Raw genomic sequence first — 14,929 nt, 5'->3', positions numbered from 1 at the left:
ACATCCGATAGATTTTGGATTGTTCTGTTTTCATTTTCATTTGTTTTCATATATTTTTTAATTTCCTCTCTACTTGCCTGATTGGCCCATTCATTCTCTGCCATCTTCGATCTCCTCCCAAAAGTAGGGTATTGATGTCTCCAATCTTTTATTGTAGAACTATCAATTTCTCCTTTTGATTCTGTCACTGTTTTATATATCTTAGGGCTCTCGTTGGTGCATTTGTGTTTATGATTGTTATATCTTCTTGATTAATTGACTCTTTTATCAACATACCGTATATTTTTCCCATTTGTCATGTCTTTTGACTTAAGTTTCATTTGTCTGATGTCTGCATACTCACCCTAGCCTTCTTAGTTATTATTTTCATGGTATATCTTTTATCATTCTTCCATTTTCAACCTATTTGTGTCTTGTGACCTCAAGTCAGTCTTTTGTAGATAAGCTGTATTTTATCATGTTTTACTGCATTTTCTCAATCTATGCCTTTTGATTCAGGGTTTAATTCATTTCTGTTTTAAGTTAGTACTGATGAGTAAGAATTTATTCTCCCATTTTTATACTTTTCGCATGTCTAATTGTTTTTGTTCATTTTCTCCATTGCTGCCTTCTGTTTTTGTTCAGTTGACTTTTTACAGGGACGTATTTTGATTCCCATCTCATTTTTTGTGTAAATCTATGGATATTTTCTTTGTGGTTACCATGGGATATATTATAATATCTTAAGGTCATAATGATATAGTTTGAATGGATCTGAATTTGAATTACATACAAAACTATAGCTTTCTATAGCTCCATTTTCCCTATATATTTTTCATGTCACAAATTACATTTTATGCCCAATAACACATTTTTAATTATTTTTTATGGTTTTATCTTTTAAATTGATCGAGTATAAATCAATCAGTTATTGGTTGATTTACAAACCAAAATTACAATAATACTTGTTCTTTTATTTGCCCTTCTCATGTATCTTTTCCATAGATATTTATTTCTTCATATATATTTGAGTTACTATATAGCATTCTTTCATTTCAATATGAATACCTTTTAGCATTGCTTGTAGGTTAGATCTAGTTTTAATGAACACCTTCAGTTTAGGAATGCCTTAATTTCTTCCTCTTTTTTGAAGGATGTTTTTATTTGATACAAAATTCTTAGCTTAAAGGTTTTTGTTTGTTTGTTTCAGCACTTTAAAATATATTGTCACACTACCATCTGGCCTCCAAGTTTCTGATGAGAAGTCAGCTGATAATGTTATTGATGGTCCCTGTGTCTGACAAGTTACTTCTTTTTTGGTACTTTCAAGATTCTCTATGTTTTTGGCCTTCAGTGCTTTGATTTTAATATGCTCAGTCTGGGTCTCTCTTAATCTCCCTTCTAGTTTGTTAAGCTTCTTAGATTTGTAGATACTGGTCTTTACTCACTTTTGGTGGAATTTTTCTGACCAGTATTTCCTTAAATAATCTTTCTGCTCCTTTCTCTTTCTCCTCTTCTTTGACGACTCATAATGTATATATATGTATATATTAGTTGGCTGATGGTGTGCCACAAGTTCCTAAGTCTTCCATTTCTCTTCATTCTCTTTTGTTTCTACTACTTCGACTTCATCATTTCATGCCATTTTCATGTTTGTTAATTATTTGGTATGCTCATACTACTGTTGGATCTCCTTTGTATTTTCCCTCCATTTTTTTGAGTTTAGTTGACACGGTGTTATATTAGTTTCAGGTGTACAGTATAATGATTCCACAAGTTTATGTTATGCTCTGCTCAGTATTCACTAATCCTCTGGGAAATGCAAATCACAACCACAATGAGATATTACCTTATCCATGTAAGAATGGCCACAATCAAAAAGAGAAGAAACTATAAATGTTGGGAAGGATGTGGAAAAAAAACGAACCCACTTGCCCTTTTGGTGGGAATGTAAATTGGTGCAGCCATTTGGGAAAACAGTATGGAAATTCATCAAAAACTTAAAAATAGAACTACTCTTTGATACAGGAACACTGGATATTTACTCCCCCAAATACAAAAGCACTAATAAAAATGGATACATGCACCCCTCTGTTTATTGCAGCACTATTTACAGTAGCCAAACTATGGAAGCAGCCCATGTCCATTGAATAGATGAATGGATAGGGAAAATTGGTGTGTGTGTGTGTGTGTGTGTGTGTGTGTGGACACACACAGTGGACTATTACATACGCACACACACACATACACTATAAATATTATTCAGCCATAAAAATAATGAAATCTTGCCATTTGCAACATGGCTACAGCTACAGAGTGTAATGCTCAGCAAAATCAGTCAGCTAGAGAAAGACAAATACAGTATGATCTCACTCATATGAAGAATTTAAGAAACAAAAACAAACAAGCAAAGATAAAAAGAAGCAGAGAGAGACAAACCTAGAAACAGATTCTTAACTATAGAGAACAAACTGATGGTTACCAGAGGTCAGGTAGGTGAGATTATGGGGATAAGGATTAAACATTACACTAAAGACAATGAAAAAAATAAAATGATAAAAAAGAAATTATCTCTTCCTACTACATTTAAGATGAAGGTTGAATAATCCACAATCCCAAAGATAGTACTTAATAACAAAAGTATTATACGAACCACTAATGAACATATGGTTCCAAAGTCTTAGAGGCTTGTGTATGAGTTTTCTAGTGTTATATTACAACATTATCATAAACTTAGCATCTTAAAACAAGACAGTTATTATCTCACAATCCTGTAAGTCAGGAGTTTGATAGTGGCCTGAGTGTGGTTCTACTGGGTTGTTTGCTTAGTGTCTCACCAAGTAGAAATTGAGGTGTTAGCCAGAGCTGAGATTTTCATATAAGAGTTTGTATGCTTTTTTTAAGCTCACTTTTTGTCAGAGTTAAGTTTTTTGTAGTTGTAGCGTTGAGATCCTTAGCTCCTAGACACTTCTCTTCACAGTATGGCTTTGAGACCAGTAAGAGAGCATTTCTTTAAAAAAATTTTTTTTATTGTTTATTTATTTTTGAGACTGAGAGAGTGCATGAGTAGGGGAGTGGCAGAGCGAGAGGGAGACACAGAATCTGAAGCAGGCTCCAGGCTCTGAGCTGTCGGCACAGAGCCTGACATGGGGCTCAACCTTGTCAACCACGATATGATGACCTGAGCCGAAATTGGACGCTCAACTGACTGAGCCACCCAGGTTCCCCAAGAGAGCATTTCTTATCACTTGTCTTTTAAAGGGCTCATCCTAATTGGGTCTGACCCATATAGGAGAATCCTCTTTTGGTTTAATCAAACCCATCTGATTACTAACTCAATTATGGGATTGATATCCCATTCATATTTACAGATGTCAACCACACTCAAACAAATGGGAGTATGCAGGGTGTTTACACCAGAGGATGGGAATCTTAGGTACTATTTTAGGATGCTGCTTGCCACCCATGCCAACAGAACAAGACATTCAGGAATTTTCCATTTTGACCAGTGGATTCACCCCAGTGATATAAAGCTGGGACACATCCAAGCTAGGGACACAATGAAAAATTTAATGAATACTTAGTCTATGTCAGATACTTTGCATACATTGTCTTATTTAATCTCTACAACAACCCCATAAGGGCTGTTTATAATCTTTCCTAGTGTGCAGGTGGAAAAACTGAAGCTGAGAGGATTTAAGTAACTTGTTAAAATGGAGTTTGTATCTAAATGGTCTGTGGCATTTATTCTCCACTATGATGTCATCTAGTATAGTATTCATCCTGATTTGTGTATCACTTAAAGTTTTATGCAAGTACAGTATCCAGGTATTTTATCACAGTTTTGTGACTTATTTTTTAATTTTTACGTGCAATAATAATACTGAGGTTATGGTTTAAAAAGAGTGGCCTTCTAAAGAGACATTTAAAAACATTTACAGATGAAATTCCATGCTTTCTCAGGTTTGCTTCCAAATCATTTGTGGGATCTGAGAAGTTGGAGAATGGGTAAGAGGAGGCTGTCAGTGGAAAAAAAAGAACTGATCAGAAGTTGTTAATTTTTGAAGATGGATAATGGGTAACAGGGTTGATTATACTATTCTTTTTACTTTTGTTTACATTTGAAAGTTTCCATAGTGAATATTAAGTAATCCATAGTTATAGTTTTAAATAAGAAAGAAAATACTGGCTTAAGTTTTATTCCTTACACATCATAATGTCTGTAATTATTTTTTAATGTTTTTTATTTATTTCTGAGAGAGAGAGAGAGACAGCGTGAGCAGGGGAGGGTCAGAGAGAAAGGGAGGTACACAATCTGAAACAAGCTCCAGGCTCTGAGCTGGCCATCGGCACAGAGCCAGATGTGGGGCTCGAACCCACGAACCGTGAGATCATGACCTGAGCTGAAGTCGGACACTTAACCAACTGAGCCACTCAGGCGCCCATGTCTGTAATTATTTTTAAAGTTTATTTATTTTGAGAGAGAGCACACATGTGCAAAAGTGGGGGAGGGGCACCGAAAGAGGGTGAAAGAATCCCAAACAGGCTCTGTGCTGACAGAATGGAGCCCAACATGGGGCTCAGTCTCACGAATTGTGAGGTCATGACCTGAACCAAAATCAAGAGTTGGATGCTTAACAGACTGAACCACCCAGGATCCCCATAATGTCTGTAGTTTCAAAATAATGAATCTTTTTTGGTTTTCATGGAACCATAAAACTGTATATAGAAGCATTTCCTTTATTAAAATAGTATTGTGTAGTGGTTAAGAGCAAGGACTCTAGTGTCTGATCCTCTAGGTGTAAATCTTAGTGTTGTGATATTTAATAACTGTATGATCTTGTATAAGTCACTTAACTTCTGGGCCTCTGACTTATTTTTAAATTTTAAAATGGAAATATTTATACCTACCTTATATAGTTCTTGGGTGTAATATGTAATGGATAGATACTGGGATCAGACAGTAAAAAATGTATACACTTACATGTATTCATGTGTATTTATATCGAAGTTTTCTTTTAAATAAGAAACGAGATAATTGTTTTCCTTTTACAGTTAGAAGGTATTATGTGTTGTTTTTGAGCCTGTGGTTCTCAAAACAGTGTTTCTAAAAGTTTTTCCCCTTCATAATGCATATTTACACTGTTTTTCAGTGGAAGTCATTTGGCATCTTGGGTGGGTCAGTTCTTATTTGGGACTTTTACATTGTGGAACATCTGTATTTACCTTCCTCTCTGCCTGCATTAAATACCAGTCCTTGTGACAACCTTATGTGCCCTTGCACATTTTCAGATGTTTTCTAGAAAACAGAACCATCCTTGTTTGTGAGTCATGTGTCTATTCAGATCTTTAGGGTGGTACCATATAGAGTGTTTTAGAACACTACTTTTCTCAACAGCTCTATCACGTGTATTGAGATGTGAGGTGTGAACTGATGATCTAATGTAGTCATATTACCACAGTGGTTCAATCTCATACAGGTTTTTGATTTTGGAAAACCAGTGGTAACCTGTGATATGTCCTGATCTTATTGAACAAAGTATTGGATGTGTGGTGTGTAAGTAGATGTGTCTATATTTTGGAAATTTTTCCTTAGTATTGCTTGAAAGATTTCTCTGAGTGGGGCTAACTATAATTCCCTTTCTTGTAGGTGATAGAAATTGAAGATGCTTCACCCACCAAGTGTCCAATAACAACCAAGTTGGTTTTAGATGAAGATGAAGAAACCAAAGAACCTTTAGTTCAGGTTCATAGAAATATGGTTATCAAATTGAAACCCCATCAAGTAGATGGTAAGAAACAATTATATGATTAAGGCATTTGTATTTTTTTATTTTATGAATATTTATTTTTGAGAGAGAGAGAGAAAATAAGGGAGGGAGGGGCAGAGGGAGAGGGAGACATAGAATCCGCAGCAGGTTTCAGGCTCTGAGCTGTCAGCAGAGTCCAACACAGGGCTGGAACTCATGAGCCATGAGATCATGACCTGTGCCGAAGTCAGATGCCTAACCAACTGAGCTACCCAGGCGCCCCTAATTAAAGCATTTTAAATTAAGTTTTACCGATATTTGGTGTCTCCTGCGTGCCTTACATTCTGCTAAGCACTAGAGGCACATGGTGAGTAAAACAAACATGAACCCTGCCCCCTGTGGAGCTCATAAATGGTAGAAACAAGTGAATGATTATAAAGAAAATGAATGTGATAGAAGGAGAAATAACCACCACTTACAAATGATATATATAGCAAGTGGATTCATATAGTCTGCAATGGTTGGCTACAAGTAGCTGCGGGGTAGGGAGAGGTACCACCATTAGCTAAAAGCTTTCGTCAGAAAATGGTATTTGAACATTTTCAAGTATATTTGTTAATGTTCTGACATTGTTATTTTGAAAGATACCAAATTATCCCTCTTCTCTTCTTCATTAGAATGGAATCAGTAAGTCAGTTGTGAGTGTGTACATGAATGAATTAATAAGGGAAGTTGTACGGTTCCTACTCCTTGGGTAGTGAGCTCCCCATTCTTGTTTCGTCTTTACTATTTGAATAAAGGGAGAGATGATAAATTATCTCCTGGATTGTTTCCCTGATAAACTCAACAAACCTAAAAGAATATTTTATAGGAATCTGTAAATTGGATAAAATTTTGCATAACATTTCTATTTTAGATTATTCATATGTTTCTTTGAATTGTCCCAGGAAGTGGAGATTTGCTGTGATACCTTAGATAAGATTAATGAAGGGAAGTTGCCTTGCTATGTGCTTGTGTTTACTGTCCTTTTTTCTACTCGGGTTTGGGAGCATCTCATTTATACTTAGAAGATTGTTTATCTCTTTTTAAAATTCTGTTTATTAGAAGTTTGATTATATTTTTAATGTGTTTATGAAGGAAGATTTTTAACTTGGATCATTTAAGTTAAACTTAATGAAGCTGTCATTTTTAGGTGTTCAGTTTATGTGGGACTGCTGCTGTGAATCTGTAAAAAAAACAAAGAAATCTCCAGGTTCAGGATGCATTCTAGCCCACTGCATGGGCCTTGGTAAGACTTTACAGGTAAGAACAAAAGGTATTCTGCTTTTGTGCATTCCATGTTTTCAAGAATATATATTGGATTCTGTTGTGTGTTCCAGGCAGAGTTGTAGGGGCTAGAGATAGAGCAGTGAAAAAGAATAACAAGATTCCCCGCCTCAGGAAGGTTATATTCTGGTGTGGTTGAGAGATTTTAATCAAATAAGAAATATATATTTTCAGGTAGGAAGGGTTCAGAGAGAATAGAGAGGGAATGCAACTTTCAGGAGGTAAGGTAGAGCAGAAATCCTAATGAAGTAAAGGAATGGAGTTACAAGGCATGGCCAGTAAAAACTGCAAAGATTCTGAAGTATAATGAACCTCCTTTATACTTTTTTAACAGTCTGTGATGCTATAGTAAGGAGAATGTAAAATACTTTTCACTATTAAGATACTGCATTTCTAATTGGCAGGAGTTGCAATAGAGATAGCATTAGTGAATATATGTGTAATATTAAGTCATGAGATAACTTAAAGATTCAGTGAGTCAACACACTTTATTTTTTATATTTATTTATTTATTTTTTACCATTTTAACCATTTGTCTTGGCTTTTTAAAAATTTAAATTCCAGTTAGTTAACACACAGTGTTATATTAGTTTCAGGTATAAAATACAGTGATTCAGGGGTGTCTGGTGGCTTAGTCGGTTAAGCGTCCGACTTTTGCTTAGGTCATGATCTCGCGGTTCGTGTGTTCGAGCCCCGCTTTGGTCTCTGTGCTGACTGTCAGCTCAGAGCCTGGAGCCTATTTCAGAATCTGTATCTCCCTCTCTCTCTGACCCTCCCCTGCTCACGCTGTCTCTCTCTCTCTCTCTCTCCTAGAAATAAATAAAAATATTTAAAAAAAATTTTAAATACAGTGATTCAGTAACTTCATATGTCAACTGGTGCTAATCATGACAAGTGCACTCCTTAATCCCTATTATCTTATAATCCATCCCTCTGCCTTCCTCCCCAATGTAGCCATCAGTTTGTTCTCTGTAATTAAGGGTCTCTTTCTTCATTTGTCTTTTTCCCTGTGTTCGTTTGTTTCTTAAATTCCATGTGTCAGTGAAAACCTGTGGTATTTATCTTACTCCGACTGACTTATTACACTTAGCATTATGCTCTCTAGCTCTATCCATGTTGTGGCAAATGGGAAAATTTCATTCTTTTTTATGGCTAATATTCCTCTGTGTGTTTATGTGTGTGTGTTATCTCACATCTTGTTAACCCATTTGTCTACCAAATGACACTTGGACTGCTTTCATAATTTGGCTGTTGTAAATAATGCTTCTGTAAGCATATGAGTACATGTATGTATCTCTTTGAATTAGTGTTTTTCTATTCTTTTGGTAAATACCTAGTAGTGTAATTGGTACTTTTAACTTTTTTAGGAAACTCCATACTGTTTTCCACTGTGGCTGTACCAGTTTGTTTTCCCACCAACAGTGCAACAGGACTCCTTTCTCCCCACATCCTCGCCAACACTAGTTTTTTTGTGTGTTTTTTATTTTAGCTATTCTTTTCTTTATTCATTTTTTAATGTTTATTTTTAAAAGTATTTTTAATGTTTCCTTTTGAGAGAGAGAGAGAGAGAGAGAGAGACAAAGTATGAGCAGGGGAGGGGCAGAAAGAGAGGGAGACACAGAATCTGAAGGAAGATCCAGGCTCTGAGCTGTCAGGACACAGCCCAACGCGGGGCTGAAACTCACGAACCAGGAAATCATGACTTGAGCCAACGTTGGATGCTCAACCAACTGAACCACCCAGACACCCCTGATTTTAGCTATTGTGACTAAGGAAAGATAATATCTCATTGTAGGTTTGATTTGCATTTCCCTAATGATGAGTGATGTTGACCTTTTTTGTGTCTATTGGTGGTCTGTATGTCTTTTTTGGAAAATGTCTATTCATCTCTTCTGAATATTTTTTTAACTGGATTATTTCTTTTTGGGTGTTAAGCTTTATAAGTTCTTTATATATTTTGGATACTAATTCTTTATCCAATATGTCATTTGCAAATATCTTCTCCCATCCCAAAGGTTGCCTTTTAATTTTATTGATATTGACATTGCTGTGCAGCTTTTTACTTTGATGAAGCCCAATAGTTTATTTTGTTTCCCTTGCCTCAGGAGCCATATCTTGAAAAATGTTCCTACAGCTAGTGTCAGAGACTTTACTGCTTGTGCTCTCTTTTAGGATTTTTATGTATTTAGGTCTAACATTTAGATTTTCTATCCATTTTGAATATTTTTGTGTGTCATGTAAGAAAGTGGTCCAGTTTGATTCTTTTGCATGTTGCTGTCCAGTTTTCCCAACACCATTTTTTGAAGACACTGTCTTTTTCCCATTGGATATTTATTCCTGCTTTGTTGAAGATTTATTGACCACATAATTGGGGGTTTATTTCTGGGTTTTCTCTTCTGTTCCATTTATCTATATTTCATTTTTGTGCTAGTACCATCCTGTTTTCATTACCACAGCTTTGTAATATAACTTGATGTCTGGAATTGTAATGCTTTGCTTCTCTTTTTCAAGATTGCTCTGGCTATTTGGGTTCCTTGGGGTTCCATACAAATTTTAGGATTATTTGTTGTAGCTCTGTGAAAAATGCTGGTGGTATTTTGATAGGGATTGCATTAAATGTGTAGATTACTTTCCATAGTATAGACATTTTAATAGTATTTGTTTTTCAAATCCATGAACATGGAATGCCTTTCCATTTCTTGTGTCCTCTTCGGTTTCATTCATCAGTGATGAATAGTTTTCAGAGTACAGGTCTTTTGCCTCTTTGGTTAGGTTTATTCCTAAGTATCTTACTATTTTTGCTGCAATTGTAAATTGGATTGTTTTCTTTATTTCTGTTTCCACTGCTTCATTATTGGTATATAGAAATACAACGTATTTTTGTATGTTGATGTTTTATCCTATTATTTCACTGAATTCGTTTGTCAGTTCTAGTAGTTTTCTGGTGGAATCTGTTGGGTTTTCTGTATATAGTATGTCATCTGCAAATAGTGAATGTTTTACCTCTTCTTTGCCTTTTATTTCGCCTTTTATTCGGATGCCTTTTATTTCTTTTTGTTGTCTTGTTGCTGTGGCTAGCACTTTCAGTCCTATGTTGAATAAAACTGGTGAGAATAGACATTCTCACATGGTTGGTTTTCACATCGAGCTTTGCAGCCCATTTTCTCAGACCTCAGATTGATTTCTTGTGTGTTCTGAATTTCATATTTATCTAGTTGTGTTCATGTGACTAGGCAAGCTTAGGGTTCCCCTACTCCTCTGCTGTCTTCACTTAACATCCATTTGGATGATAGATATTTCTCATCCCCTCACTTTCAATCTGCAGGTGTGTTTAGGTCTAAAATGAATTTCTTGTAGGTAGCATATAGATGAGTCCTATTTTTTAATCCATTTTGTACAGTTACATTCAAAGTAATTATTGATAGATATGAATTTATTGTCATTTTATTATTTGTTTTGTGGTACAATCTGAACATTTTCTCTGATTATTTCTTGTTTTTTGTTTCCCTCTTGTTTTTCTGATTTTCTTTAATGATATATTTGGATTTCTTTCTCTTTATTCTTTGCATGCTTAAAAGTGGTTTTTGAAACACAGTTACCATTAGGTTTGTATATAGCCTCATCTGCATATCACAGTCTATTTTAAATTGATGGTCATTTAGGGGCACCTGGGTGGCTTAGTCGGTTAAGCGTCCGACTTTCGCTTAGGGCATGATCTCGCGGTTCGTGGGTTCGAGCCCAGCGTTGGGCTCTGTGCTGACTGCCAGCTCAGAGCCTGGAGCCTCTTTCAGTCCGTGACTCCCTCTCTCTCTGACCCTCCCCTGCTCACTCTGTCTCTCTCTCTCCTAGAAATAAATAAAGCGTTTAAAAAAAAATTAAAAGAAATTGATGGTCATTTAAATTCAAACTCATTCTTTTCTGCTCTCTTCCACATTTTTTGTGTATATGTTGTCATATTTTATATCCTTTTATTTGCTCATTTACTGACATTTTACAGTGATGCTCATTTTTTTCTTTCATAGTTTATTGTAAAGTTGGATTTCATATAACACCCAGTGCTCATTGCAACAGGTGCCCTCCTCCATCCCATTCACCCCCCTTCCCATCACCCCCCCACCAGCCCTCAGTTTGTTCTCAGTATTCAAGAGTCTCTTATTGTTTGCCTCTCTCCCTCTCCCCAACTATTTTTTCCCTTCTCCTCCCCCATGGTCCTCCGTTGAGTTTCTCCTATCTTCCTATACTGGAAGCATATGTTATCTGTCTTTCACTGTCTGACTTATTTCTCTCATCATAACACCCTCAAGTTCCATCCACATTGCTATACATGGCCAAATATCATTCTTTGTCATTGCTATGTAGTATTCCATTGTATAGATAAACCACATCTTCTTGATCCATTCATCCATTGATAGACACTTAGGCTCATTCCCTGTTTTGGCTATTATTGAGACTGCTGCTATTAACATCGGGGTTCATGTGCCCCTATGCATTAGCACTCCTGTATCCCTTGGGTAAATTCCTAGCAGTGCTGTTGCTGGGTCATAGGGGAGTTCTATTGTTAATTTTTTGAGGTACCTCCGCACTGTTTTCCAGAGGGGCTGCACCAGTTTGCATTCCCACCAACCGTGTAGGAGGGTGCCCGTTTCTCCACATCCTCGCCAGCCTCTAGAGTCCTCTGATTTACTCATTTTAGCCACTCTGACCTGGGTGAGGTGGTATCTCAGTGTGGTTTTGATTTGTATTTCCCTGATGAGGAGGGATGCAGAGCATCGTTTCATGTGTCTGTTGGCCATCTGGATGTCTTCTTTGGAGAAGTGTCTGTTCATTTCTTCTGCCCATTTCTTCACTGGATTGTTTGTTTTTTGGGTGTGGAGTTTGGTGAGTTCCTTATTGATTTTGGATACTAGCCCTTTATCTGATATGTCATTTGCAACTATCTTTTCCCATTCCATCTGTTGCCTGTTAGTTTCATTGCCTTGCATTACAGAACCTTTTTATCTTGATGAGGTCCCAATATTTCAGTTTTGCTGTTGATTCCTTTGGGGATGTGTCAAGTAAGAAATTGCTGCAGTTGAGGTCAAGGAGGTTGTTTCCCGATTTCTCCACTAGCGTTTTTATAGTTTCTGTCTCACATTCAGGTCGTTTATCCATTTTGAGTTTATTTTTGGGTATGGTGTAAGAGAGTGATCTAGTGTCATTCTTTTGCATGTTGCTTCCCAGTTCTCCCAGCCCCATATGTTAAAAGAGACTGCCTTTTTTCCATTGGATACTCTTTCCTGCTTTGTCAAAGATTAATTGACCATACGTTTGTGCGTCCAATTCTGGGTTCTCTAGTCTGTTCCATTGGTCTATATATCTATTTTTCTGCTAAAACCATACTGTCATGATGATGACACCTTTGCAGTAGAGGCTAAAGTCCGGGATGGTGATGCCTCCCGTTTTGGTTTTCTTCTTCAGTATTACCCAGGCTATGCAGGGGCTTTTGTAATTCCATACAAAATTTAGGATAGTTTGTTCTAACTTTGAGAAGTATGCTGGTGCAATTTTGATTCGGGATTGCATTGAATGTGTAGAGTGCTTTGGGTAGTAATGACATTCTAACAATATTTATTTTTCTGATCCATGAGCATGGAATGTTTTTTCATTTCTTTGTGTCTTCTTCAATTTTTTTCATCAGTTTTCTATAGTTTTCATCATATAGCTCTCTTATATCTTTGGTTAGGTTTATTCCTAGTTATTTTATGGTGTTCTGTGCAGTTGTCAGTGGGATCAGTTTCTTGCTTTCTCTTTTCCGTTGCTTCATTGTTGGTGTATGAAAATGCATCCGATTTCTGTATGTTGATTTTGTACCCTGCAACTTGGCTGAATTCATGGATCAGTTCTAGTAGACTTCTGATGGATTCTGTCGGGTTTTCTATGTAGAATATGATGTTCTCTGGGAAAAGTAAAAGTTTGACTTCTTCTTTGCCAATTCTAATGCCTTTTATTTCCTTTTGTTGTCTGATGGCTGATGCTAGGACTTCCAGCACTATGTTAAACAACAGTGGTGAGAGTGGACATCCCGGTCGTGTTCCGGATCTCAGGGGGAAAGCTCTCAGTTTTTCCCCTTTGAGGATGATGTCAGCTGAGGGCTTCTCATAGATGGCTTTTATGATGTTTATGTCAGTTCCTTCTATCCCGACTTTCTCGAGGGTCTTTATTAATAAGGGATGCTGTATTTTGTCAAATGCTTTTTCTGTATCTATCGACAGGATCATATGGTTTTTATCTTTTCTTTTGTTGATGTGATGTATCACACTGATTGATTTGGGAGTATTGAACGAGCCCTGTAACCCAGGAATGAATCCCATTTGATCTTGGTGGATAATTCTTTTTATGTGCTTTTGGATTGACTTGCACATATCTTGTTGAGGATTTTTGCATCTGTATTCATCAAGGATATTGGCCCCATAGTTCTCTTTTTTGCTGTGTCTCTGTCTGGCTAAGATATAAAAATGATGCCGGCTTTGTAAAATGAATCCGGAAGATTTCCTTCCATTTCTGTTTTTGGAATAGCTTGAGAAGAATGGGTAGTAACTCTGATTTAAGTGTCTCGTAGAATTCCTCATGAAAGCCATCATGCCCAGTGCTTTTATCCATAACTGATTCAGTTTAGTCGTTAGTTATGGGCCTGTTCAGATTTTCTATATCTTCCCATGTGAATTTTGGTAGTTAGTGTGTGTTTAGGAATTTGTCCATTTCTTCTAAGTTGTCTAGTTTGTTGGCATATCATTTTTCATAGTATTCCCTGATGATTGCTTGTATTTCTGAGGGGTTGGTTGTAATAAGTCCAATTTCATTCAGGATTTTGTCTATTTGGGTGCTCTCTCTTTTCTTTTTGAGAAGCCTGGCTAGAGGTTTGTGAAGTTTGTTTATTTTTTCAAAGAAACAACTCTTGGTTTCATGGATCTGTTCAACTGTTGTTTGTTTTCTTTGTTTTGTTTTTTATTTTATTCTATATTGTTTATTTTTGCCCTGATTTTTAATATTTCTCTTCTGCTGAGTTTGGGGTGCTTTTGATGCTCTCCTTCTAGTTCCGTTAGGTGTGCTGTTAGATTTTTGTATTTGTGCTTTTTCTAGATTCTTGAAATATGCTTGGAGTGGAATGTACTTACCTCTCAGGACTGCCTTTGCTGCATCCCAAACAGTTTGGATAGTTGTATTTTCATTTTCATTTGTTTCCATATATTGTTTTAATTTCTTCTCTAATTGCCTGATTGTCCCATTCGTTCTTTAGTAGGATGTTCTTTAACCTCCATGTTTTTGGAGGTTTTCCAGATTCTTCCTGTGATTGATTTCAAGTTTTATAGCATTGTGATCTGAAAGTGTGCATGGTATGATCTCAATTCTTTTATATTTATTGAGGGCTGTTTTATGTCCCAGTATGTGATCTATCTTGGAGACTGTGTCATGTGCACGTGAAAAGAAAGTGAATTCCATGGCCTCAGGTTGTAAAGTTCTAACAATATCTGTCAAATCCATCTCAGCCAGTGTGTCATTCAAGTCCATTGTTTCTTTATTGCTTTTCTGTCTAGTTGATCTGTCCTTTGCTGTAAGTGGAGTATTCAAGTCCCCTGCCATTAGCACAGTCTTATCCATATAAGTGTTTCTGTTTGTGATTAATTGTTTTATGTAGTTGGGTCCTTCTGTATTCCGTGCATCGACATTTGTAATCGTTAACTCTTTGTGATGGAAAGACACTGTAATTATTATATAATGCTCTTCTTCATCCCTTTTTACTGCCTTACCTTTAATGTCCAGTTTGTCTCATATGAGTATGGCTACTCAAGCTTTCTTTTGACTTCCCATAGCATGATAGATATTTCTCCATCCCC

At 36.5% G+C, this 14,929-nt stretch overlaps 1 protein-coding gene across 5 annotated transcripts in view; it reads left to right on the top strand.

Annotated features, from left to right (window-relative positions):
- Positions 1-14,929, top strand: part of ATRX (ATRX chromatin remodeler) — a 326,901-nt gene that overhangs the window by 190,621 nt on the left and 121,351 nt on the right. For all 5 annotated transcript variants that reach the window (XM_039222723.1, XM_039222722.1, XM_039222721.1 and 2 more), the window contains 2 exons: positions 5,630-5,771; positions 6,922-7,031. In XM_039222723.1, the coding sequence (XP_039078654.1) occupies positions 5,630-5,771; positions 6,922-7,031 (252 nt within the window). The remainder of the gene's footprint in view (positions 1-5,629; positions 5,772-6,921; positions 7,032-14,929) is intronic.

This window comes from Hyaena hyaena, unplaced genomic scaffold (genome assembly GCF_003009895.1).
Source record: "Hyaena hyaena isolate Hyena2069 unplaced genomic scaffold, ASM300989v1 scaffold_1181, whole genome shotgun sequence".
Classification (NCBI taxonomy): domain Eukaryota; kingdom Metazoa; phylum Chordata; class Mammalia; order Carnivora; family Hyaenidae; genus Hyaena; species Hyaena hyaena.
This window is presented reverse-complemented; position numbering and strand designations above follow the sequence as displayed.